This window comes from Arvicola amphibius, chromosome 1, assembly GCF_903992535.2.
Source record: "Arvicola amphibius chromosome 1, mArvAmp1.2, whole genome shotgun sequence".
NCBI lineage: Eukaryota > Metazoa > Chordata > Mammalia > Rodentia > Cricetidae > Arvicola > Arvicola amphibius.
In genome coordinates this window covers 128,987,919-129,013,116 of record NC_052047.1, presented here as the reverse complement: position 1 = coordinate 129,013,116, position 25,198 = coordinate 128,987,919, and the positions used below count along the sequence as shown (strand labels likewise).

The following is a 25,198-nucleotide window of genomic DNA, read 5'->3' as shown; positions in this document are numbered from 1 at the left end:
ATCCACGATCCAGCATCAATCTCCTGTATTCTGGGGTTACAAATATGTGTGCCACATCACCTGGCCCAGGTTCCGAAATCCCGTGGGAAACGTTTAGGACCGTGCCAGGCAAGATACATGGCTAGGGTTGGCCCATTCATTGAACAACTATACATGTCTGCGATACTTGGCTTTATTCTAAACAATGGAAAAGCAATGATGAACATGGCAGCTTCACCCTCGGACCTGTAGTACTAGAAGAACAGAAAGCAGGCAAGAGAAAGGTGTAATGTGAGATGACAGTCTATCAGAGCTTCACGTCATTTGGCGTACATCATTGAAACATGCTAATGCTAGCCTCCCAGATCCCGGCGCCCGCCCACTTCCGATTCCTTAGTTCCTCCTTCCGCGTGCCGCGAGAGGGGCGTGATCGGAATATGTCACTTCCGGCGCGCGACAGACCTGGCCTCCCCTTGCTTCCGCGGCGGGGCCGGAAGTAGAAGCGACGGTGGCGGAGGCCCAAAGCGGAGAAAAGTGGGGAATCGGAGAGACCCAGCCGGAGTCCTAGCGGCGGTAATTGTCCGAGGCCCCTCTAGGCCACCGTCCTTAGCGCGGGCCCGCGGGGTTCGACGGGAGTTGGCGGGGTACGGCCAGGGCAGCGGGACGCCGAGGGTCCTGGGCCGCCGTGAGGGGAGGGGGGGGCGGTCCCAGAATCGAGTCCCCCCTCCCGCACGGGCCCTCTGATTGGCGGGCTCGCCTTCGCTTTTCCCAGGAGACCCCTGTGCGGTCCGGAGGGGGCGGTGGCCCCGACTCTGACCCGCGCCGGGGGGTGGGCCATGGCGGAAATCAGCGACCTGGACCGGCAGATCGAGCAACTGCGGCGCTGTGAGCTCATCAAAGAGAGCGAAGTCAAGGCCCTGTGCGCTAAGGCCAGGTGAGCCCGCGGGCCCGCAGGAGAGAGGCCAGCCGGCCGCCCAGGGGTTCCGGCTGGGCGGACTAAGCTGAGAACTTTAGGACTTGTCCCATCCCGGAAGCATTCCCGGAGAGGAGCGGTCCCGAGGGCCACTCCATCTCAGGAACCACGGATCAGATGTAGATGCGTTTCTAATGGAGTAAGAGCGAGTGACAGAAAGTTTTTAGGAAACTCAGGGAAACCGGCCTGCCCTGTTGGGGCGAAAGAGAAAGTTTGTTGGAGGGACTGAGTTCTGGGACAGGCCTTGAATAAAGAACTGGTTCAAGGCAACCAAAAAAAACTTTGTGGTTTATAAAAGTCTCTCAGTCCCATCAGTCCTTAAAGAGAAAGTGGTTTTATGCTCACTTTACCAAGCACGGACTATGATTGTTCCACTTACCAGCAAGGAAGGGATGGAACTGCTTCTCCGAATACTGGTCCTTTTAGTTGTGAATCAAGAAGATGGAGCTGGGTCACTCTCGTGTTCGGCTGGTACCCTAAGAAAAATATAGTAGATAAACGGGAGTAGGGCATAATAATTCCAGACCAGTTTGGTTTACTGAGTGAGGCTCTGTTAAAAATAAAGAAAGAAAGAAAGAAACAAAAAGTCACAGCCTCTGCACGCCTCTACTCCCAAGCACTTGGGAGGTGAAGGAGTTTAGCATCATCTTCAGCCAGGTTGAGGCCACCACGTGAGACTGTGGCTCATAAAGTAAAGAAAAAAAAAAAAAACCCTTAAAAGAGTTAAATGCTATAGATATGGAGAGAGGCCACGTTTTCTAGGAAGTTTTGGATGCAGTGACTGTGGACTTGAATCTGCTCTGCCACTTTACGCGGTGATGATTTTGAAGTCAGTAAAGCGGAACAGATTGTGTTCAGTAAAATGGTTGTGAATATTCTTCCAGTGGATCTGGGCTCGAAGTAAACTTAGCGTGCTGTTTGGGTAGTGTTAAGTCATGAGGCAACAGTTGAGGCTGGTTACCTGCCTCTTCTGGGAACTGCTTCAGTGTGGCTTCTACCCTGTTTAATGGAACAGTAGCTTGGTCCTCACCCTTCCCCTAATCCTGTGGGGCAGGGAGTGGGGGGTGGAGATAGAGAGAGAGAGAGAGAGAGAGAGAGAGAGAGAGAGAGAGAGAGAGAGAGAGAGAGTGTGTCTGCGGTGTTTCCTCCCACATAGCTCTAGCTGTCCTTGAATCAGAGAGATCCATTTGTGTTTCAGCATCTCTGTGCTGGGAATCCTGGGATCTGCCCAGTGTTGACCGCCCCATGACACTGACCCTAACACTGTTGTCTGTACTGTCTTGGCCTGCATGTGAGCTTAATGCTGCGCTTACCAAGCTCAGGTTTGGAGATGGGAGGGCTGCTGAGATTGGACTACAGGAACTGCCAAAGGGATTTTGAGAAGTAGTTCGCACTATAAGAACTAGAGCCAATTCCATATGCTGTAAAGTCATGCTACAGTGGTGCAATCCTTTAATCCCAGCACACAGGAGGCAGAGACAGGTGGATCTCTTGACCTTGAGACGATCTTGGTCTACACATCAAGTTCCAGGCTAGCCATGGATACAAAATGAGACCCTGTCTCAAAAAAAATTTGTTTTTTTTTCCCTTTTAATTGCCAACAGTGAAGGAGCAACACAACCCTTTGGAAAGGTGCATCTGGGGCACCCTGCCCTGGGCCTATCCTTACTTTGGATAGCCTGAGAGAAGGGCTCTGATTGGTAGGGAGTGAGGTCAGAGCTCAGCCTAGGGACAATCAGTGCTCTAAGGAAAAGGGACCTCCCTCCCAGGGGTGTGTGCTCTCCTCTTGAGAGGGAACCACTGGGAGAATCAAGGCTGGAAATGTCCCGGCCTGCTTGGAAGGGCTTGAATGGGGGTTGGGGGCGGGGTGAGAACTTGGACTCTGTCCATTTGGCTGCAGGAAGCCATGAGCAGGTATTGAGTGGTGGAAGGCCATGGTCAGTGCTTTCTGACCAAGTCATGGGGACTTCCTTCTACCCCATGGAGGTTCAAGGACTACCTCATGTCCTCCCTCCCTCCAAAAAAGGTCAGGAATTGGGCTGGGCTGGCCTGACTGTGGTGACCCTGGTCTTCTCATGTCTCCAGAGAGATCTTGGTAGAAGAGAGCAACGTGCAGAGGGTGGACTCGCCAGTCACAGTGAGTACTCTGTCTCTTGGAACCTGACTTGGTATTTTGAGGCACATGGACATCCTGAGTGGTTTGATAACAGCCCCCACCTCTAAATTTATGAGAGGCCTCTTGCTTCTCGACCTTCAGGTGAGCCCTGATATAAGATTAGACGGTGGACGGAGCTTGCAGCTTAGTGATGGGGTGTCTTCCCAGTATGCATGAGGCCCTGAGTTCTAGCTTGTGCAGCACAAGAACATGAAGGATGCTGCGGGAATTTGGATTTGTCGTGGGGTGCTCATAGCCAAGGCAGAAGTTTGTGAAATAGTGTCCCTGTGTTAGTAACTGTGCTGGACACGGGCAAACAGATGAAGCCAGTCTTCCTGACGCTGCTACAGGTCTACCTGGAAAAACACATCTCCTGCACCAGGGCATTTGGCTTTCACTGAGGGGCAATAGATGATACCAAAACAGGCTCACTTGGGACTAGAGGTTGAATTTGGGTCCTAGGATGGAGTGATAGAGCTCTGGCTGGCCTGGAAAGTAACAGGTGTTTTGAAGGATGATCCCTGGGACAAAAAGACTGTGCCTTTGTTCACTCTGTCCACCTATTCTTTCTTTCTAGGTATGTGGTGACATCCATGGACAATTCTATGACCTCAAGGAGCTTTTCAGAGTGAGTTGGGGGGACACTGGGGCTGTGAACTAGGGGTGACTGGAAGACATGATCTCTGAAAGGCCTTAGGCTGCATGGTCTCTGGGTGAGACAAGGGGCTTAGCTAGACTCTGGTCACTGCAACCAGAGAGGATAGTTTGGGGCCAAGCAGAGCCATATCCCTCCTCCCAGGTAGGTGGCGATGTCCCTGAGACCAACTACCTCTTCATGGGAGACTTTGTGGACCGTGGTTTCTACAGTGTTGAAACCTTCCTCCTCCTGCTGGCTCTTAAGGTGAGGACACTTGGCCTCTGGAACACGAGCTTTGGCCACTACTTGCTGCCCTCATCACCTTCCCTGTCACCTACCTTGGAACTTTGCTGTGCCTGTGGACTGTGTGCTTAGCGGGGCTGGTCATGACTGCTGCCATGAGTGGGGCCGTCTCCTGAGCCTTGAGGAAGAGGCTGGTGATGTGAGTTCTGGGAAGGAGGCAGAGGCCGTGTGTTCAGGGAGCAGCAGGAGTTGAGTGACTGGGGATTACATTGGTGAATGGCCACGGCGGGCGGGGTGGGGCACTGAGGACTGGAGCCTGAGTCTGGCAGGTGAGAGAAATTGTTGGTCTTGTAGTGCTTTGGAAAAGGCCCCTAGGAGCCTGTGAGGCAGGGACACCATGATTATGTAAGACATAACAGGAGTCTAGGTTAGGCAGATCATGGTGAAGACCGAGTGAGGCTGGTGGATATATCTTGGAGACTTGGGAGGGGTTAAGTGGGGGATGGAGACTAGAACCAGTCCTGGCTTGGTGCTATCCCTAGGTTCGATATCCTGACCGCATCACTTTGATCCGGGGCAATCACGAGAGCCGCCAGATCACCCAGGTCTATGGCTTCTACGATGAATGCTTGCGCAAATACGGCTCAGTGACTGTCTGGCGCTACTGCACTGAGATCTTTGACTACCTCAGCCTGTCTGCCATCATTGATGGCAAGGTAGTTTGGCCGGGATCTCCTTGGGGGTGGGGCAGTGGTGGGTCTCTGGGCTTTCACCTCCATTCTCTCTGGTATTACACTCCCTTCTAGATCTTCTGTGTGCATGGGGGCCTCTCCCCTTCCATCCAGACCCTGGACCAGATCCGGACAATTGACAGGAAGCAAGAGGTACCCCATGATGGACCCATGTGTGACCTTTTGTGGTCTGACCCTGAAGGTGAGGGCAGTGCCTGAACTGGCTGTCCCTTTAGCTGTGGAGACTGGGTTAAGCAAGTGTACAATGAGAGGAGAGTCGGGGCAGGGAAGAGGAGGGCAAGTTTGGTCCACACTGGTTTCTGCCTCCCACTGCTTGACTGGACCTCTATAAGAGCAGAAAGCATGAGTGGTGGTGTAATGAGGCCTGTAGTGGTGGCCCCTGAGTTTCATGGCTCACAGGGTGGAAAGAAGCCATAGACCTTAACAGTAGCTTCTCTGGAGGGGAAACCAGTTCCCCTAGAACAGTTCCGAGGGTTCCTTATTTTGTTTGGTTCCCCTCTAGTTGGGGGCAGAACTGAAATTTAAAGCTTGGCTTTCTGCATACCAGTCCTAAGCATACCCTCCAATCCCATCATTGCTACTGCAGTCTGCCCCACGGGGCATAAAGTGACCTTCCTGCCAGGAGTCTTTGTTGATGGGTGGTGCTCTGGCTGTGAGCGCCTCCTGTCACTAAGTGCTGCTTGGACAGTCCACTGTATGGCCGCTGATGAGGAGGCCAGCCATGAGGCGGTCTTTCTCCTCAGAGCTCCTCTGCTCCAGCATTTGCTGTCTGTCTCCAGGATTCCCTTGAAGAAGGCAAGGTTGCTGATGAGGGAAGAGGCACAGGCTTTTAATTCTGTGGTATCGTAGTTAGCCAGAGAAGCCCACGCATTGTCCTTGTCTTGTCTCAGACACCACAGGCTGGGGAGTGAGCCCCCGTGGGGCAGGCTACCTGTTTGGCAGTGATGTGGTGGCCCAGTTCAATGCAGCCAATGACATTGACATGATCTGCCGTGCGCATCAATTGGTGATGGAAGGTTACAAGTGGCACTTCAATGAGACCGTGCTTACTGTGTGGTCAGCACCTAATTACTGCTACCGGTAAGCTGGCAGGACCAGAAGCCAGGGTGAGGGTAGAAATCTAGGCCGCTGTTGCTAACGGTGCTGTTCCCAAATCCAGCTGTGGGAATGTGGCAGCCATCTTGGAACTGGATGAGCATCTCCAGAAAGATTTCATCATCTTTGAGGCTGCACCCCAAGAAACACGTGGCATCCCCTCTAAGAAGCCGGTGGCAGACTATTTCCTGTGACTCCTTGGCCCCAGCCCCTCTGGCCCTTGGACCACTGTGACTGCCCTCTTCCCAGGCGGAGGCTGGTGTGGAGGGGCTGCCTGGCTTGGCTGGCCCCAGGGTGCGGACTGCTCTGGAGAGGTTGGGGCTTCTGCTTCGGGCTTTTCTCCTTCTCCCACTTTGTCCATGAAGTTTTCCAGTCATTTTTCCTTTTTTTTTTTCTTCTTTTTTGGTTTTGTTTTTAGATAAAACATTTTGAGAAAAAAAAAAGAAAAAAATTCTAATAAAACAAGAAAACTAGTACTGGGGTTCTGGGGTTTCTGTCAGATTTGACTGAGGTGGACATGGAGACCTGTCCTGTTTGTCCCCTGGCTCGGAGCCTTCAGGCTCCATCTGGTGATCTTTCCCAAAGGCTTGCTTAGTTCTGGGTAAAGGCCAGGTTCCAAGACAGCCTTAATTCTTAAACAGCCATTGTGAGGGAAGTTGCCCATTCTCCTGAGCAGGCTACTTAACATCCACAAGGGCCAGCATCTAGAAACTGCTTGGGTCTCCCCTTAAATCTCAGGCTCCCCAGGCTCCCCAGGGCCGACACCATTAGTTTCTGAGTCTGTGGAGTTTTATTAACAAAAATACTCTGATCCTGAGAACAGACTGGTGTGACTTACACCAGTGATGAGACCCCCAGGAGGTGGGGGTGCTGGGCTGGGCCCCATTTGGCCAGGCAAAGTCTCCCTCCATTCACACTGAGGTGAGAGCTGAGAAGGGGAAGCTGGCCCCAGCTGGACTCTGAGCAGCCTTGCCTGAGCTTTGAAGCCAGAGGGGGTGGAGTGAAATCAAGGTGTGAAGTAAGGGGTAGAGGAGAGAGAGGCCCAAGGCAGCCATTTGGTGATAGTGGGGCCACTTGAATGAGGGTGCTACCAGGCTGGGGGAAGGGAGCAGGAGGTTTTAAAGGGAAGATGGCATAGGCCCCGTCTTGGCTTACTATATCATGGCTCAGTACATTGGCTTGGATCCCATGTCCAGATAACTTCCAGGTCCTGGGTATGGTAGAGGGAAGGGGCCCCCTTGAATGAAATGTGGAGCAAAGGATGTTACAGGTGGAGCTGCCTGATAGGCAGAGCCCCCTGGTCCAGGCTGTAGCTCCAGGAATGCTGCTGAGTAGGGGGCTGGGCGCCCAGGGTCTGGAGCCTCAGGGAAGCTGGTGTTCCTGAAGTCAGGAGAGAGGTGTCAGAAGAGGAGAGGCCACCCCTCCTGGAGCACCCAGCCCTCCTGGAGCACCCAGCCTCCTGAAGTACCCTACCTGGCTGGTAGGTGACTGGGAGCTCCATGGAAAGCTGCCGGGTGTAGGAGGTAGGCCTCAGCGCTGGGACCACCACATGGAGGAGCTGGGGCAGAAGCTGGAGTCTGCTCTGTATCTGAGTCCCGAATGTCCCCACCTAGGGTGGAGTCGCAGGGTCCCCCTGGTGTATCTGAGGAGACAGAAGGCACAGGTTGGCTAGGGAAGGCTCAGTGTCTCAAGTTGGCCTCACCATCAAGATGGCACTCACCTCCACTCCCACAGGCCTCTGTGGCCGCTGGCTCTGGACCCCGAAGTTTCCTCTTCACACGAGCATCTCGCTCCCTGGGGAATGATGATGATGATGATGGTGATGACGATAGCACTAATAGTACTTAACTCTCCCAGGCACCCTGTTGGGCAGGTGCTATATTATACCCACTTTACAGATAAGAAACTGAAGGCCAGAGAAGCCACTAAAAGGCAGCAGAGCAGGTTTCTCTCTGACTTGGACTTGGCTCATCAGTGCTTTCCCCTTTGGGTATTAGCACCTTCCTGACTGCAAAGGCCAGGCCATCTCCGTGTTGCAGCCTCTCTGGAGCCTTGCTGCACCTGACTTTGCAGGCAGGAATGCCTCCCTCATGACGAGCCACTGTCTACATGTGAGCCAGTGAAGCAGTCACTGTCTTGGGGTAGACCAGAAGCTCTCCCTGGGGCCCACACCCAAGTCTCTCATTGGTAAGCAGTCACTTCCCTGACTTGCTTTTCCTTCTCCTGCCTCATTGCGATACACTTGTGCCTCGGGGCCTTTGCACTGCTTTGGCAGGCACCCACATGGCTCCTTCCCCTTACTTCAGGTCTTTCTCTAATGTCCTCAGGGTGCCTTTTATCTGCTGTCCTCCGGTCCTTCCTATCCTCCCCATGCCGTATTGCTCACTAGAACATCCTAGGTTTCTTGGTTTTGTCTGCTGCACTGCCCACTAGAATATCAATTGTATGAGGACTGAGAAACCTTAAGTATTTCTTGAATCAAGAGTGGAGAAGTGTTTTTACCACTTACTCTCATGTTCCCAGGGCCTGGCACACAGTAAGCAATTAGTAAACACCCACTGAATGAGTGATGCTCACCTCTTAGAGTTTCTGCCATTCTCTCGGAAACCTTTAGCAAAGGGGTTGGCTGCAATCTTCAGCTGTGTGATCTGAGAACACACATCCAGGTCAAGGCCCCAGGAGCCCAGGCAGGGCACTGCCCCTCCCTCAAGCAAGGCTACTCACCCTAGGGTTCTGGTAGGCTGTCACAGAGATGAATGTGGTCTCAGGAAATCTGAAGGAGGCCACACCCCCCCAGTGTTGGCTGCAAAGCTGGGTGGCCCTCACCAGGTGGATTCGGGGCTGGTACTTATGCATGGAGTGCAAGATCAGCTGGGAGGGAAGACATGGGGTGACTCCCTGGCCTGGGCTCCAGCCTGTCTTCCACCCAGTACCACCCTAAAACCCAACCAAGGAGTCCCAGCCTGGGCCTCACATGGCCATGGGGGTCCAGCGTGCTGTTGGTGAGCTTAACGCGATGGAAGGATACCGGCTGCCGCATCCAGTGGGCACCCGTGGCAGGAGAGTCAGGGTGAATGTAGACACGGTCTGGCAGGCGGGGCTCAGCCTTGCCACTAGGCTCCCAGTGCTGGCCCTGCCACCTGTATCGAGCCCCATCCACTGGAACCACATCCAAAAGGAACAAGTAGCGGGCCTCCGGATCCAGGCCAGTGACTGACACTCGGCAAGCAGGGAACATGCGCCTGCACAGGGGATGGGGAGGAAGGGAGAGGGCTGGAGCTACCCACTACCACAAGTGAGCCCAGCACCAGCAAAGGAACTAGCAACAGGTACCTCAATTTTGGCACAGTAAGAGCAAGGGAGGTGTAATTAGATCCTCAAGTGTAGAATCTAAAAGCTGGAAGACTTACTCCATTTTACAGAGAGGGAGATGGAACAGACAGGTTAGGGGCTCTGACAGGCCCCAGCAGGTTCATCTCCCCCCTTGTCCCTTCACTCTCCATTCTGTTACAACACTTTAGCGTCCTGTCTCAGAGCCCTTGCCCCTTCTGCCCAGGCTCCTGACTCCTGTCCCCTTCAAACTCTGTGGAAACAAGGGAGACTGCTTTCTTCCTGAAGCCTGAGTCGCTTTCTCCCACCTTGGTGCAGCGCTGATTCCTGCAGCTGCAAGACTAACTTTCCTCAGAAACAATAGGTGCCGGGTCCTGGAAACAGGATTTATTGAGGGTTTAGGCCTTAGAGATCTTGCCAGAGCTCACACACTGAGCACTTATCTTCTAGGATGAGCTGGGACTTAGCCACATACTGACCCTGATCCTGGACAGATTTTCTGACACTGGTCACTGGCTGCTCTTTGCCCCTTTTCATAGGCTGTTTCTGAGTTAGGCCACATGCCAACCTATAACCCATCCAGACTTCTTTGCCCCAGTCCCAGACCTGTAGTAGAATGGCTCCCAAACCCAGCTACAGACTCTGAACTGATCCTTGAGCCTCATTACAGTGTGACTCCTGTCCATCTAGGGTCACAGATAGTGTCAGGCCACAGTCAGATTCTGCTCTCTGGGTTCTACTACCCTTGGAGAAACTCCTAAACACAGCTCTGTCCCCAGGAATTCTATCTCTTCTAGAAACTGACTTGGCCATCCCTCACCTGCCAGCCTTCGTGATGATCATCTCTGTCCCCACAGCGCTGAACTCCTTCCACAGTTCCTGGTTCTCCAGGCTCAGGCTGACCCCAGGAAGCGAGTGAAGGGCCTCTGGAGGCGGTGGTGCTGTCTCAGGGCCCAGAGAAGTTGGCAGAAGGGGCAAAGGAGGGGGTGCAGACAGAGTATGGGGGGCTGCCTCAATCCCAGAGAGGAAGCAATCCAGTTTAGAGGTATCCAAATCTGGAGATGTGGGAAAAATGAGGATCCAGGGGAAGACCACATATTCCCAGTCTCCTGCCCCCTACCCAGAGCCGATCCAACCGCTCACCAGGGTAGCGGTAGCCCTCTGCCAGGGCAGGTGGGAAGCTAGAGTCTGCCCCAGGCTGGGGGTGTCCCAGACGGTAGCCAGTCCCCAGGGAGGGGTACAACTCTCGTGGATGGTACATGTTGTAGCTTCTGGCCTTGTGTCCCGTTGCTAGAGTCCAGAGTCTAAGAGATGCCCCCTTTATAGCTCACAGCACAGCCCCTTCCAAACCAGAGATCACAGCCCCTCCCCTCCCTGGGGCCCTGGAGGTGGGCTGGAATGGAGACCCCTGGGGCCTCGAAGGGGTCCAAGAGGAGGCCGGATACCTGGGTACCCTCCCCTCTCCCTCACGGCTTCACTAGTCCCGACCCCCTGCCCCCTCATTACATAATTAACTCCTCGGCCTGATTGATCCCTAGGGCTAGGACAGGGACGCAGTTTGGCGCTTCCGGCCAGCTGGTCTCCGTTCCCACGGAGGGGGAAGCCCGGGTGGGGGGCAGGGGTGGGATCTGGATCTGGTTAGACCCTAAAGCCCCAGACTTTCTGGAAGGTGACCCCTCCGTTTTGTTCACTTGGAGGACTAGCCTTGCTAAGTGAATTGGAGGACAAGTGTAGGGTTGGTGCCTGAGCAGACATGCCAGACACTGGGCATCTTCACAAGAGACCGCAGCAAAGGGCTAAAGCCTAGAGTGCTACTTAGTTTACAGTTTCAAAAACTTCCAAATCTCAGAAGTTGAGGGGAGTGCACAACTCCAGTCTGATATCTCAACGCTAGGCATGAGGGCTTGCGCCGAGAAACACATCAACTACATTTCCCAGTAAGCACTGCGCCAGACGCATGCAAAGGCCACAGACAGCCTGTGCTGGGGTTGCTGGGAATTGTAGTCCAGGCACGGGTATAAAGCCAGAGAAGTGGTGGTCTTCCCTGAAGCTGCCTCCTAGGCACTAAAGCAAGACATACATTGGCAAGAGACCAAAGGTTAGACCATCTTGGCCTACTGTTCCTACCCCATCCCTCCTGCTGAGGCTCAATATGTAACCTGTCTATAGGCAGGAGCTTGAATTCCATGTGAGCCACGGGCAGTCTCCATTCCATTGTTTTATTATTTACAAACGCTACAGAATGAGAACAGACACGCTGCGGATAAGAGGGATCCAGTGGGAGAAGTTCACAGAAAGATAGTGCACCAGGGCCATGAGAGCAGCACACAGGCCATATCTATGGAACAGGCAGGACAAGAGGGGTTAAAAAATGAGATCCAAGCCAGCCAGATCGCAGGGAGGTGCTGGGGGTGCAATTCCCCTCCTGGTCTCCCCCCAAGTTCACAGTGCATGCAATAAAATATATGTACAGGAGCTGGATCCTTCCCCTGTGGGGGCGCCAAGGTTACTGAGCTCTTTTGAGGAGGAGCGAAACCAGTGGCTCCCCCTGGCGGCCAGGCCAGGGTGAAGCCACATGCGTCAGGAGCTAGGTCAGTCCCAGCCGTTGTCTTTGATCATGTGGTTGAGTTCAATGATGTACTTCCCCTCTTTGTATTTCTGGCTGCTCTCAAAGGCTTGCTCCTGAAAAGGAGAGAAAGGGCTGCCGTCCATGGACAAGACTTTTACCGCTAGGCAATGCGTCTGGGAAAGGGATGTGATTTGTTTTGTTTTATATATGAAAATACTGTGGCCCAGAGAAGCCCAGCTCCCTGCCCACAAACACAGAACTGGCAGGGCTGTTTCTCACCGGGACTGGAACGTGGAGTCGTGGGTACCTTTAGAACATTAATGACAGCTCCAACAGGGAGGACATGGAAGTCCCTAGAAGACTTCATTTCACAGGCCAGGGATTGCAAACTGGAGGCCTGAGGGCCATTTCAGCCTATAGATAGTTTTGTTTAGATAGCAGATCGCCTAATATAAATAACTTTAGGGATTGGAGATGGTTAGCATGTGGGAGGGCCTGGATTTGTTACAAGCACCACATTTTTAAAAAACACAATAAAACTAAATATACAGGCTCACTCCATTTTGCCCCAGCCTGCTTTTCCTGCCCTAAATCTATGCTGCCCATTTACAAATCCACAATATCTGCTTGGCTTTCTAGACATTTGAGGGTTTTTATTGTTTTTTGAGACAGGGTCTATGTAGCCCTAGCTGTATTGGAACTGTGTATTCTAGGTGGGCTTAGAACTCAAGCGATCACTTGCCTCTACTTCCTGAGTGCAGGGATTAAAGGTATGTAACACCACACCCTGCTGACATTTGAGTTTGGTTTTTTGTTTTTCAAGACAGGGTTTCTCAGGGCAGCCCTGGAACTCAGTCTGTAGACTAGGCTGGCCTTGAATTTGTAGAGATTCACCTGCCTTTGTCTCCTGAGTGCTGGGATTAAAGGCACATGCCACTACTGCCTGGCTGACATTTGAGTTCTTAACTTCTGGCCTAGGGCACATTTTTTGGGAACTTCAGAGGGTCCAGGGACACACAGAAAATCTGCAGCAGGGCCAGAGGTAAAGTCTGGTTAGGACTGTCTGTCTCTGACTGGGGCCTCCAGCTCACAAGAACCACTCCAAGTAATGTTTTTCCCAACCCAATTCCTTGTACATTCCCCAAAGCACCCCCTTTGTTACATCCAATATTCATAAAGATCTTCCACCCTAGCTAGTGGCTTTATGCTCCAATGCCACATAAGGAAATGAGACTTGAGGTTGTGAAATCAGATGCTAGACAGCATCAGAAGCAATGTGAGCTGTGCAGAGATCTGTGGACCTAGCTTCCACATGGATGCAGGGTCTTAGCTATGTAATCTGGGGCAAATGTCCTAACATCTTCAGACCTCCCTGTCTTCTGGAATAGATTCTGCCATCAGAACCGTTGTAATGACTGAGTGAGAGACTATATGCCAAGTGTGTTCACACGCGTGGCATATAAGCATTCAATAAATGCTGACTCTACTTGCTCTTCATCTCTAGGATGGGGTACTGGTGCCTTTGAGGGAAGCGGAACATCCTCAAAGCTCTGTGGAATGCAAAGGACCAACGGCAGTCACTGAGGAGAAAGTCTGTTTTGTCTGTGCTGGGCCAGGTCCTACTCTGAAAGGTGAATGCTTTCGAGGAAGAAGGGATGTGAGGTTAGGTCAAAGGCCAGCCTGGGGTCAGAGATCATGAACTCACATATTTCCAGCCCAAGGTGGTCTTGCAGTTCTCACAGTGGATGTCAGCGACAGCATGAAGACCTGTCAGCAGCACCCGCTCCTCTGCTGGCCCACAGCCCACATTCACCCTGTGGGGACAAAGGGTGGTCCCAGGGAGGGTCTCAGCACCCCAGAGCCCCCCTCTAGCTAGTATACTGAGTGCCTGTGTTTGGCTCTAAGAGAGACCTGATCATGGCTTCCTGTCTGAAACAAGGGACTCTGGGAATATGGGCTGGGCATGATGCCAGGGGTCACAGGTCGCAACAGAGGTCAGGAAAAGAAAGGTAGGAGGTGAATACTCACACAGAATTGAAGAGGTAGGCACGCCCCTGACTGCCCTGGAAGGACTAGAGGGTAGTGGGAAGACGAGAGGAAGGGGTTAGGGCTATCGATGGGGAGTTGTCAGGCAGCCCACTGCCATTCTAGACTCAAATGTGGCTTGCTTACCTTGGAGATGAGGTCGTCGTGGTTGGCCAGGTGAGCTCGGCAGTGGGCACAGCTATACCTCCGGTGACAATCATCCAAGTAGGCCTGAAACGTCTTGGGCTTCGAAATCCGCACCATGGCGGGGGCCAAGGGCAGTGGCCCCACGCGGGGAGCGGCCCACGGGGAGCAGAGGGAGCCCAGTGCCTGCCAGGGAAGAGAGGTGGGCTGTCAGGACCAAGGCCACACATCTGTAGGCAAGCCCAGAACTATGGGGACTCTGTCACACTTGGCTGCTCTCTCCTTTCCCTAGAGCCAGCAGTCTCACCAGGGACCAGAGTCATTTCAGTTTGACTCACTGAGGAGGCCTCAGGTTGCATCAGTGGGTAAACTGAGGCTAGGAGGAGTTCCAGGTGAGTCACCCACCTGCTTCTGGCCTCACCCCTGCTGAGCTGGCATCTGAAACGGGAAGAAGGGGCTTCAGAGTGGATGGGCTGCCAGTTTTCAGTTTCGAGGGAGTATGGGGCTTGCCTAGTCCTTGGGACCCTATCTGGACGAAGGGCAGGGCAAATGTGGGATACATGGAGTTCGCTTGGGGAAAGGGTCTCTCACCTGGAGGAGGCAGGAGGCCTCATCAAAGGAGGAGGGTCCCCTGGGGAAAGGAGGGGGTTTTTACCTGGAGGCGCCGAGCCTCATCTGCGCCGAGGGCAACTTACCTGCATCTCCAAGCCTTACCTGAGACCCCGGGGCTCACCTGGGGCGAGGGGATGGGGGGGGGCGCGCGCGGGGGAAGGGGCAGTCCTCGCTTGCGGGGCGGGGGCGACGCGCAGCGACGTCGGCGCAGGCCTCACCTCGCCTGGGCGCGTGGAGGACCCGGTCCGCGGGGTAGCCTGGCCTGGGAGTGGGGGGCGCTCCTGATGGGCGCCGTCCCCCCCGGCCCGGAACACAGCCGCCTCGACTTGTTTACACCGAGACCAGCTGCTGCCGCGGCTGCGGCGGGAGGGGGAGGGGGCCGGCCTCCTGTCCCGGTGGCCGCCGTGGCCAATCGGAGGGCCGCATGCAAATGAGGGGGCGCGTCATACGGCGTCCAGCTCAGGCAGGGCTGCCCTTCCCCCTGCTCCCGGCTTCAGTTTGCCTGCTCGCCCGGAAATGCGGTTGGGACTCGCAGCCTAAGCTCGGAAGCCAGTCGGTGCCCGGGCCTGATTTCGCCTATAGCTATCCCTGGTGCTCGAACAGACAAGGATTCTAACCCGACGTGGGGTTAGTAGGAGGTGGTGTTTGTACGCATCCCCCCACCTCGAGAAATAGTCGTAATTGTCTTCGTTAATCCGCCGGCCAGTCTGGTAATCCCTCCCACAATCCTGTAGTTTCTCCATTTGACCAGGTTCTGAGGTTTGAAGAAGAGATCCTCTCCAGAGATTATCCAGATGGTAAGAGTCAAAGTTGGAAGTCTCACTTTCCCCAAGCACATGGAGCAGACTCTTAGAAGGAAAGGGCTAAAGGTGTCTTTTTGCTAGTAGATTCCCAGAACCAAAGCTTTAAGAGCCAGTCCCTACTCCTGGGCATCATCTATTCCAGACATCCTCTGGTATGCCTGGCCCCCCGGGCTATTGTAGGTCTGACCCCAGTGGAAATGTTCGTTTAAACATGTGTCTGGCTTACATAGACTTGTGTTCATTGCAGAATCCCAGTACCCAGCAGGCCTGAAAAGTACTGGATCAGGAATATCCATTAGAGTTAAGTCCCAGTGTTGGGAGGTCAGAAAGTGGACAGTTGGTACAATGTGAGATCCCCATGCCTGTGAGATCCCCAATGCATGCCTGCTGCAGCTCAATGTGTTAAAGGAGACCAACAGCAGCAACGTGAGGGAAATCAGGTCCCTTGTATGCCTGGGTCTCGTAATGGCTTCAGGAAAACCACTAAATCTGTGGATATCTAGAGTCTGGGGTCAGGACACCTGGGTTAACATGCTTCAGAGTGGAGGCTAAACTGGCACAGAATGTGGTACCTCTCTGATGGGTCTGGAATGTAGCGGAACAAGTGGGCCAGCCTAATTAAGCCCCCCCAGACTTTTTTGGGGGGTGGGGGTTTTCACTTTGTAGCCCTGGCATCTAACTCATAGATCCACGTGCTTCTGCCTCTCAAGTACTGAGGTAAAGATGTTCATTACCAGGCCCAGCTCATCCCAGGTTTTCTTGATCTCTTCAAAGATGTTGTGTGCCCTCCCACGCAATATGCATCAAACCCAGAGCTGCATTCATGGTGTGCAAGCATTACATCGCTGGGAGACAGTCCCATCTTTTTAGTCTTCAAGACTGACCCTCCAACCCTTCGATCCGTGACAAGAAAATATTTATTTTTATTAAAGAGAGAACAGGGCCTCAGATTGAGGAGGCAGGGGGCTTTGGTTCTTCCTTCTTGTCTAAGTAGTGTCTTAGGGCTGTGGGGAAATCAGTCATGACACCATTGGCCCCCAGATTGAAGGCTACTTCAAAATCCGATTCTTCATTAAGGCACCAAAATAGCACCTGAGCGGGAAAGAAGGACCAGCTTAGTTTCCAAATCTACCCAACGCTTCCTTTAACTTCCAGGAGGTGGCACCCCCTCTTCTGCACAGACTTTCCCAGCAATGGTGAGCTGGAGCTGATGGTAACCTTTTTAGGAATTTCCAGACTGGTTATTAAACATAGCTATTATTGACGGACAGTGGTGGCGCACACCTTTATTCCAGCACTGGGAATACAGAAGCAGGCAGATCTCTGAGTTTGAGACCAGCCTGGTCTATAGAGTGAGTTCCAGGGCAGCTAGGGAACATAGAGAAACCTTGTTTCAAAAACACAAAACCAAATCAAACCAAGACAAAAACCCCACAACTGTTATCAAAACTTAAATTGTATGATCTTGGCCGGGCGGTGGTGGCGCACGCCTTTAATCCCAGCACTCGGGAGGCAGAGGCAGGCGGATCTCTGAGTTCGAGGCCAGCCTGGTCTACAAGAGCTAGTTCCAGGACAGGCTCTAGAAACTACAGGGAAACCCTGTCTCGAAAAACCAAAAAAAAAAAAAAAAAAAAAAAATTGTATGATCTTAGAGTCAAGTGTTATGGCACTAAGAAGCAAGAGACAGGAGGAAAAGGGGTTCAAGGACCTCTGCTCTATAGGGAGTTCAAGGGCCAGCCTGGGCTATATGAGACCTGTCACAAACAACCCAAGAACTGGGGATGTTGCTCAATGGTGTAACACTGGCCTGGAATGTGCAAAGCCCTGGGTTTGATCCCCAGGACTGGAAACAACAACAACAACAAAAACACAACCCAGGGCCAGTGAAGTGTCTCAGCAGTAAAGGCACCCATGGACCTGAGATTTATCTCCAGCATCCACATGGTGGAAGGAAAGTCCTGTAACTTACTCTTTGACCTCTATGTGTGCACTGTGGGACGTTGGGATGTGCCCCCACCCCACGTACACACAACACACACACACATAAATGTAATATTTTTTAAGTTAAATACTCAACAGCCCATCACTAATTATTTTACCGTTTGCTACAGTCTCTTCTTTCTGTTAGGATCTCTTGTAACCAAGCTGGCCTCAAATTCTCTACATAGCTAGTGGTGACCTCGAACTTCTGTCATTCTTCTTCCATGTCCCAAGTGCTCAGGTTATACGTGTTGTTTTGTTTCTGTTTTGCTTTTTGTTGTTGTTTTTTATGATTTATTTGTATTTAAACTTTTAAAAAGGTTTACTTATTTATTTTATAGGTGTGTTATGTCTGTGTACCAACAGAGGCCAGAAGAGGGCATCTGATCCCTGGCAGCTGGAGTTAACAGTGATTGTGAACCATTGATTATGGGTGCTTGGAGCCAGACTTGGGTGCACTAGAAGAGCAGCCAGCATTCTTAACCGATGGCCACTACATTGTGTTACCTGGTGCTGACGACTGAACCCAGGCTTTGTGGCTGCTAGGCAAGCGCCCTGCCAACTGAGCCACATCCCCAGCCACTGGTTTTTAATTTTTAAACATCTGATTATGTTTGTTTATGTAGAGGCAGGTGCACAGCACCCCAGGTGTGTGGGTCAGAGGACAGCTCGTAGGAGTTATGGGTCAAACCCTGGTCATCAGGTTTGATAGCAGAAGCCTTTAGCCCCTGGGCCATTGTACTGCCCTTCTTGTTTGTCTTTTAGGTTTTTTCCTGTTTGCTTTTTTTTTTTTGTCTTTCTTCTGTCTCTCCAGTCATGTGTCTTGTTCTTTTGAGGCAGGGAGTGTTATTTAGCCCAATCTGACCTAAAACTCACCATCCTCCTGCCTCAGTTTCCTATGGATTAGGTGTGTGAGCCAGGGCACCTGAATGACTTGGGATTTTGATTCCAGGAGCTCCCGGATCTCTGCTGTCTGGGTTTCACAGATGAGGGTCCCATCTTTAAACACGTGGAGGTCAGCGGTGAGTGAGGGCTGGTAAGGAAGAGCTGTTCTCTAGAGCCTCACTGACACCAGGACAGGCAAGACCCAAGCCTGGTCTCTCCCTGCTCTTGTCACCCAAGGATGACTCCTGTCCATGATGGCATCAGGCTCTTAATGACGCTCTCCCCACCATCACACGGTTGCCATGTTGTAGAGCAAGTGAGTCTCACTCTGAATTATCTAGATGGGGTTTCCTGCACCAACCTTCCAAAGCTTCCCTGCCTGGGTGCTGAGGCTCACAATCCTGTTGGATGTGAGGCCATGGGCCTAACTGACCTCTGCTGCCCTTAGCCTAGGGAACCCACCCAGTTCCTCTGAGCCCAGACTTTTGGTCCTCCAAGCTTTAGCTCTGGAGATGCCTGCCTGAGATAACCTTCTCATCAAGAGCTGTCTTCCCCTGTCCTTCTTCTGACTGATCCCACCTCTGTCTGCCCATGACCCATAGTACTGACTCCTGTCCTTAGCTGTGATATCACATCCCGCCTGGGGTTGTCGGTCTTCATTTCTTTCCCCCACATTTGGTAGAAAGCTCTCATCCCAGGTAAATGTCTGGAACCATCTCGATGAGGCTTGCTGGTTTAATGTCCAGGGTCAGGCGCAGTAGTTTATACCTGTAACTCCACCATTAGGGAGGCAGGGACAGGATGATGGCCATGAGTTTGAGGCCAGCCTGATCTACATAAAAAACAACAAACAAACCAACCAACCAGGGGCTAGAGAGACGGCTCAGTGATTAAGAGCACTAGTTGCTCTTCCAGAAGACCTTGCTTGGATTCCCAGCACCCATATGGTGGCTCACAGCCATTTGTAACTACATTTCCAGGGTATCTGATGTTCTCTTCTGACTTCTTTGGGTACCAGGCACACATGTGGTACACAGGTATACAAACATGCAAAACACCCATACACATAAAATAAGACAATAAAAAAAAAAACGAAAACAAAACCATGACCAGGCATAGTGACACATGCCTTTAATCCCAGCACTCAAGAGACAGAGACAGGTAGATCTCTGTGAGTCAGGGGACAGGTTGGTCTACAGAGCAGGAGTTATATGGTGATGCCCTGCCTCAAAACAAAACAACAGAAAGGGGGCCAGTGAAATAGTTCAGCAGTTAAAAGCACTTGCTGCCCTTCCAGAGGGGACAGGTTTAATCCCAGTATCTGCATGGCAGTTCAAAACTATCTGTAACCACGACTTCAAGGGAGCTGACACAATATTCTGGCCTCAACGGCAGGCCAGATATGTATAGGCAAAATACTTACTACACATCAAAAAATAAAACAACCCCCCCATCAAAACCCAGACCAAAATGCCTTCACTATTCCCACAGACCACCGATCAAGGCAGAGCAACAGGGTGGGCTGGGCCTGCTTTCCCAGCACCTTTCCAGCCGACCCTAAGTTACCAATCCCTGATTAATCCCAGGTGCACATTCCAAAGAGCTACAGGTACCATCCTTTGCATTCAAATGGGCTCAAGACAGGGTTTCTCTGTGTTTCTCAGGTTTCCTGGCTGTTCTGGAACTTGCTCTGTAGACTAGACTGGCCTTGAACTCGGAGATTTACCTGCCTCTGCCTCCCAAGTGCTAGCATTAAAGGCGTGCACCACCACTGCCTGGCTCATTCTATGCACTTTATAGGCAAAAAAACTGAGACTCAGGGGTGGGATCCTGCCCGCATGATCCCCCTCCAATTGCAGTGTGATGGACATTGTGGTACCAGATATATACGGGGAACCAACTCCTTGCTGGGGTAGTGTCGGAGTCCTCACCTGCACCCCTCGGTCCTGCAAGTGCTGAATCAGACTCTTCCTCATGATGACCCTTGGGGAAGGATGGGGATGGCAAAGACAACGATGAGAGGGGACAAAGGACAGTAGCAGGTCCCTGTGTGACACCTCCACCTGGCACCCTGCCCACCTCACCATTTTGTAACCGCAGCTGACAGTTGGTTCATCCATCCACAGGAAAATGGGAAGTAAGTCCTGTGGAGAGAACTGGTGAGGTCCGCTCCTCAGTGTTGTCCGTGCCCCCTACCCCCGTCACAGGGGTGTGGTGAGCAGTGCAGCCCTGGCCTAGCCTGAGGAAACTATGGAGCTGCCTGGAGGAACACGTCATCCCTCAGTGAGAGCCTACTGTGTCCCGGAGTCGTTGGTTTAAGAGCTTGTCCCTCTTCCTGTCTTCAGCACAGGGAACTGAGTTTAGACAGTGGGACACGCTGGGGGTCAGAAGTGCATCAGCGATGGGCCTGGAATCAACTGGATTCCAGGACGTCACAGGGGTCCTCCTGGTTGAGTTTGTGTGGGGTTTTAAGAGTAGCTGAGGCTGGCCTGGAACTTGCAACCCTCTGGCCTTGGCTTCATGAGTGCTGGGATTTCAGGTGTTTGACACAGTGCTCAAACGTGGACAGCTGTTTCAGATGAGACACTGCCTCTTGTCACGGCTTATTTTCCTCCCTGGGTGATTTTAGAGCCATGTCCTAGGTCAGGCTCTGGAGTATTTCAAGCTGTGTGACCCTGGGCAAGTCACAGAAACTCTCAGCTGACACGAATGGGGCTGTCGTGACTCTTTCCTCCCGGGACGGGGTACTATAAGATAAAGGTCAAATACTCTCCCAGTCTGTGAAAACCTTCAACCCTGTGTAAAACGCTGTCAGTGCAATGCTTTGGAAGGGGCTGTGGGGCTAGCTAGCTTTCCCGAGAACCACATGCGGAACCAGAGCTTTGGGGACAATCCTGGAGAAGTTGTCAGAAAGGCCAAGGATGAGGCAGGCCCCCTCCCATCCCGCTAAGTATCTAGTTCCTAATACTTCCTCTTATGTTACTTTGTTAACAGTGCTGCTTGCTGTACAGTAGACTGACTCCCCTTTAGAGAAGGAGAAAGCCAGGCTGAAGGCCCAGAGGGCCTGAGCCAGGCACATCAGCTTTATTTCCTAGACTGGCCTGCCCACATTATCATGTACAACTACAACTACATTGACCAGAGATATTTCCCATCAATGTATGGAGTGAATTTCTTCTAAAACTGCATACTGATAACATACTTGCCTGCAAGTCAGGGGGGGTCACAGACCCCCTAGTGTTCATGAATGCCAGGCAAGAACTACAGTGTACAGGCCCCAAATCCCAGCACTAGGGAGGCTGAAGCAGGAGGATTGAGAATTTGAGGCCAGCCTGGACTACATAGTGAGACCCTTGTTTCAAAAAAACAAAATCATCCCCTTTTCAATGGCTTGGTGTGGTGGTTTCCCAGTGCTGTGCCCCTTTATTACAGTTCCTCATGTTGTGGTGACCCCAACCATAAAATTAGTTTTCTTGCTACTTCGTAACTATAGGTTTGCTACTGTTATATATAATAATGTAGATATCTGTGTTTCTGATGATTTTAGGCTACCCCTGTGAAAGGGTCATTCATTCCCCAAAGGGGTCTCCACTCACAGGTTGAGAAACACTGGCTTAGTGAATAAGGCCCTTGCCATGGAAGCCTAGCAACCTGCATCCAATCCCCAGAACCTACACAAAGGCGGAAAGAGGGTTGTCTCTGGCCTCCATATGCACACCATGGCACGCACACACACACCCCATAACAAATTCAAACAAACAAACAAGCCAGGATGTGACTCAGTTGGTAGATTGTTCCCCAAGCACACACAAAACCTTGCGTTTACCGGGTGGTGGTGGCGCATGCCTTTAATCCCAGCACTTAGGAGGCAGAGGCAGGCGGATCTCTGTGAGTTTGAGGCCAGCCTGGTCTACAGAGCTAGTTCCAGGACAGGCTTCAAAGCTACAGAGAAACCCTGTCTCGAAAAATAAAACAAAACAAAACAAAACAAAAAGACTTGGGCTCAGTGTCTAGCCCTGGCTAGAACCAGGTGTGGTGTATATAACTGCAGCTCTACTAATGTGGAGGCAGGAGGATTAAAAATTCAGTGCCTTCCTCAGCTACTTAGTTCCAGGCCAGCTTAATATACATGAAACTCTGTCTCAATAAAACAAAACACTGCCCTCTCTAAAGGGCCTTGGGGCTGGAGAGGTGGCTCAGTGGTTAAGAGCACTTGCTGTTCATTCAGAGGACCTGAATTTTGCTCTAAGCACTCATGTGCTGTTCAGTGCCGCCTGTAATTCCAGTTCTGGGGGATCTGACACCCTCTTCTGGCCTCTGTAGGTCACTGCACACATGAGGTGGGCACATGTACACACGCGTGTGCGCGCGCACACACACATACATACATACACATACACATACACTATTTAAAGACTCTTGGGGACTCTTAGGGAACTGGGGATCCTGGGTCCTGGGCAGTGTGGCCTGAGCAGGGTGTTTCCAAGCCCCATCTCACCCCTGGTACCTGTTGATGATGGTGGGTAGGAAGCAGAAGAAAAACTTCTCAGGAATGGAGACAAAAGGCAGCAGCCCCAGGTAGTAGAGCAGCAGTATCCAGATTGATCGTAATATGGTAAAGGCCATTGGCATATCGGGGTTCTGGGTGACAAGGAGAAAAGTGAGAAGTGGGGACCAGCAGAGTTGGCATGGGCCGAGGGGACCAGGGCTGGACATCAAAGTCACACCTTGAACAGTGTAATGGTTAATTCTGTTAACTTGATTAAGAAGTAGTACCTTGGAGTTTGGTGAAACACACCTGTAGGGTGTCTGAGGATGTTTCCACAGAATTAGCTACGGGAGGGAGGAACCCTACCCTGAATGTGGGCAGCGCCATCTCTGTAGGCTAGGAGTCTGGATCAAACAAAAGGAGGAAAAGGAAGAAGCCAGACCAGGCACTGTCTTCGCTCCTCAGCCGTCATTAGCAAGTGGCTCTGTTTCTCATGCCCTCTCTACCTCTAGCAATTGGGCCAAAGTGACTATGGGTTAAAATCTCCGAAACTGTGAGCCATGAGATGTTTCCTGAGGTTCTGTTACAGTAACACCTGACCAACATAGCCAGTGTTTCCTGAGATTCTGTTACAGTAACAGCCGACCAGCACAGCCAATGTTTCCTGAGGTTCTGTTATGGTAACAGCCGACCAGCACAGCCAGTACTGGGGGTTCCCTAGAACTGGCCACATGGCACCAGTGCACACAGTCACGCTCTCCTACTTCTCCAAATCCTACTCTTGGGGGCTGTGCTCAAAGCTAGTTCCAGGGGCCATGCTGGGCCCTTCTAGCGTAGGCTCCTTGGACTGGGTGGCTTCTAGCCCCATAGCAGAGAAAGAGGGACTCACAGCAGCCTTGCACTTCCTCATGATTGAGTTCTTCTCTGAAGCCCAAATAGTAATCTCACTGCGGTCAAAGCTCCTAGCCAGGTTGGCTACCTAGGATGGGAACACAGGGAGTAAGGGAAGCCAGGCCTCTCTTGGACCTGCCCTCACCTGCCTGGCTTCAGTACCACCTTGTGAATGAGCTCTTCATTTTTTTCTTTGATCTCCACAATCACGGGAATCCTTGGAAATTTCTGGAATATATCCTCCAACCGTATCATGTGCCGATCTGACCCATGGGCAAAATGGCCTGGGAGTCGGGTCACAAAAACTGGGGTCAGAGTAAGATAGATGAGCTGGCATGGGGGGGGGGGCGGTTAGGGAGAGCATATGAGAGGTGGCTAAGCAGTGCGAGGCTGGCTGTCCACACCCTACCTGGTGAGAAATAAATCTCCAGTTCTGTCTTGTAGAGGGGCAGTTCCTGCAGAGGTGGAGACGTGACATTAGGACGCATGTGCATGACTGTCAGCTCTCAGTATGAGGGGCTGCAGAGCTCACCTGGAAGTCCAGGCTGTTCACATCCTTATTTAGGCCCGACTGGCGGGACAGGTTCTTGTCGTGTGATACTACCACCACGCCATCCCGTGTGATCTGGCAGTCAAGTTCCAAGATATCCGCTCGCTGGGCCATGGAACTACGGGAGCAAAGGTTGGTGGGGGAAGAGGACAGCGAAGGACCAGGGTACGTAGTGGAGGGGAGATACTGGGACAGAATTTATGGTGGGACATATGACCCCACCTGTACAATTCCAGGGGCTTCAAGACACCCAAATTAGGAAGTGGATAAACAGCACCCTTGGTTGCCTTGCAGAGCTCACCCCACAACCTTACGTATTGGACTTACTTCTCTATAGCCTCCATGGTATTCTCTAGCCGCTCTCCGGACCCTGTGTGAGGCAGTTTGGGTGAGTCTCTAGGGCCTGGCCTGACCTTCCTGCCTTCCTTTCTTCCTGATGGTTTCCTACTTGCTTCCTCTCTTCCCATCAGCCACGCCAAACTAGCTCTTCTCCCTTGCTCCGTGCCTCCCCGGCCCCCGTGGCTCTCCTCACCTCTGTCTTTATTTCATTCACTCACGCCTTGCACCTGCGCTATGTGCTGCCCACTGTGGCACCTGTCTTCTTAGGCTCACACTGCCCCAAGTGGCTGCTAGCTCCTCCCGCCTCCCTGACTCAGCTCACCTCCACGGTGGGCAGCCAGGCGGATAGGGAAGGTGGGAGCCCGGGTTGTGTGCAGCAGATGAGGTCGGCGCAAGAAGAAGAAGGAGAGCATGATGTAGCTGCCCAGGGTGGGCAGAGCCAAGTACAGGATAGGGATCATAGCCTCACTCCCACCGCAGGCGCCTGCCACAGTGCAGCCTCCCCAGTCCCAGAAGGCTCTGTTGTCTGCTGCTGCCTGCTGCTGAGTCTGCCCGCTGAGCCGGTGTAGGCTGGCTCCACTATTGGGCAGCACCACGCCCCAGGACCTGCTGAGCCTGCTGCTATGCTGCTGGCACTCAGCCAGACTGCAGTATGCCCCAGAGCTGGGGCAGGCACAGGAACCCAGGCAGCCCTGGGCTTCATGTCCACAGACCTTGCCTAGATCCCAGTACCCCCTTCTGTTCTTG

At 52.3% G+C, this 25,198-nt stretch overlaps 4 protein-coding genes across 8 annotated transcripts; 1 reads left to right on the top strand and 3 right to left on the bottom strand.

The window, feature by feature from the left end:
- The first annotated feature begins 433 nt into the window (after positions 1-433).
- On the top strand, positions 434-6,308 carry Ppp4c (protein phosphatase 4 catalytic subunit). 2 transcript variants are annotated; one of them, XM_038328679.1, is made up of 9 exons: positions 434-552; positions 752-913; positions 3,038-3,089; positions 3,685-3,735; positions 3,907-4,008; positions 4,530-4,703; positions 4,794-4,920; positions 5,630-5,819; positions 5,899-6,308. In XM_038328679.1, the coding sequence occupies exons 2-9, from the start codon at positions 816-818 to the stop codon at positions 6,026-6,028; spliced, it is 924 nt and encodes a 307-aa protein (XP_038184607.1). In that variant the 5' UTR covers positions 434-552; positions 752-815; the 3' UTR covers positions 6,029-6,308. The 2 variants fall into 2 exon arrangements, with proteins under 2 accessions (XP_038184607.1, XP_038184615.1); XM_038328687.1 differs by having other exon boundaries at positions 490-623.
- A 297-nt stretch (positions 6,309-6,605) lies between these two features.
- Tbx6 (T-box transcription factor 6) lies at positions 6,606-11,228 on the bottom strand. The gene is made up of 8 exons (XM_038328617.1): positions 10,308-11,228; positions 9,985-10,219; positions 8,809-9,076; positions 8,559-8,705; positions 8,412-8,482; positions 7,555-7,628; positions 7,308-7,476; positions 6,606-7,214 (listed from the first exon to the last, which is right to left on the bottom strand). Exons 1-8 carry the CDS (start codon positions 10,423-10,425, stop codon positions 7,001-7,003), a joined length of 1,296 nt encoding a protein of 431 aa, XP_038184545.1. The 5' UTR covers positions 10,426-11,228; the 3' UTR covers positions 6,606-7,000.
- A 139-nt stretch (positions 11,229-11,367) lies between these two features.
- Ypel3 (yippee like 3) lies at positions 11,368-14,886 on the bottom strand. 4 transcript variants are annotated; one of them, XM_038328746.2, is made up of 6 exons: positions 14,733-14,883; positions 14,241-14,340; positions 13,906-14,088; positions 13,762-13,805; positions 13,439-13,547; positions 11,368-11,846 (listed from the first exon to the last, which is right to left on the bottom strand). In XM_038328746.2, exons 2-6 carry the CDS (start codon positions 14,259-14,261, stop codon positions 11,757-11,759), a joined length of 447 nt encoding a protein of 148 aa, XP_038184674.1. In that variant the 5' UTR covers positions 14,262-14,340; positions 14,733-14,883; the 3' UTR covers positions 11,368-11,756. The 4 variants fall into 4 exon arrangements, with proteins under 4 accessions (XP_038184674.1, XP_038184689.1, XP_038184680.1 ...); XM_038328761.2 differs by having other exon boundaries at positions 14,308-14,340; XM_038328752.2 differs by lacking the exon at positions 14,241-14,340 and having other exon boundaries at positions 14,733-14,886.
- A 1,376-nt stretch (positions 14,887-16,262) lies between these two features.
- Positions 16,263-24,959, bottom strand: Gdpd3 (glycerophosphodiester phosphodiesterase domain containing 3). The gene is made up of 10 exons (XM_038328666.1): positions 24,774-24,959; positions 24,440-24,482; positions 24,095-24,230; positions 23,972-24,017; positions 23,728-23,846; positions 23,561-23,650; positions 22,690-22,823; positions 20,267-20,326; positions 20,114-20,165; positions 16,263-16,409 (listed from the first exon to the last, which is right to left on the bottom strand). Exons 1-10 carry the CDS (start codon positions 24,910-24,912, stop codon positions 16,263-16,265), a joined length of 966 nt encoding a protein of 321 aa, XP_038184594.1. The 5' UTR covers positions 24,913-24,959.
- Positions 24,960-25,198: the final 239 nt, after the last annotated feature.

Excerpts from the sequence above, each read along its gene's own strand:
- Ppp4c (XM_038328679.1), top strand. The coding sequence starts at position 816 with ATGGCGGAAATCAGCGACCTGGACCGGCAGATCGAGCAACTGCGGCGC. Across the intron at positions 4,009-4,529 it reads TCCTCCTGCTGGCTCTTAAG|GTTCGATATCCTGACCGCAT; the intron begins GTGAGGACACTT and ends TGCTATCCCTAG. Across the intron at positions 5,820-5,898 it reads GCACCTAATTACTGCTACCG|CTGTGGGAATGTGGCAGCCA; the intron begins GTAAGCTGGCAG and ends TCCCAAATCCAG.
- Tbx6 (XM_038328617.1), bottom strand. The coding sequence starts at position 10,425 with ATGTACCATCCACGAGAGTTGTACCCCTCCCTGGGGACTGGCTACCGT. Across the intron at positions 9,077-9,984 it reads ATCATCACGAAGGCTGGCAG|GCGCATGTTCCCTGCTTGCC; the intron begins GTGAGGGATGGC and ends TCCCCTGTGCAG. Across the intron at positions 7,629-8,411 it reads AATGGCAGAAACTCTAAGAG|GGAGCGAGATGCTCGTGTGA; the intron begins GTGAGCATCACT and ends ATCATTCCCCAG.
- Ypel3 (XM_038328746.2), bottom strand. The coding sequence starts at position 14,261 with ATGCAACCTGAGGCCTCCTCA. Across the intron at positions 14,089-14,240 it reads TGCAACCTGAGGCCTCCTCA|GCACTGGGCTCCCTCTGCTC; the intron begins GTGAGTCAAACT and ends CTTCCCTGGCAG. Across the intron at positions 11,847-13,438 it reads CCACCTTGGGCTGGAAATAT|GAGCAAGCCTTTGAGAGCAG; the intron begins GTGAGTTCATGA and ends TCTCCTTTTCAG.
- Gdpd3 (XM_038328666.1), bottom strand. The coding sequence starts at position 24,912 with ATGATCCCTATCCTGTACTTGGCTCTGCCCACCCTGGGCAGCTACATC. Across the intron at positions 23,847-23,971 it reads GGAGATTTATTTCTCACCAG|GCCATTTTGCCCATGGGTCA; the intron begins GTAGGGTGTGGA and ends CCCGACTCCCAG. Across the intron at positions 22,824-23,560 it reads TGAGGAAGTGCAAGGCTGCT|AACCCCGATATGCCAATGGC; the intron begins GTGAGTCCCTCT and ends CTTGTCACCCAG.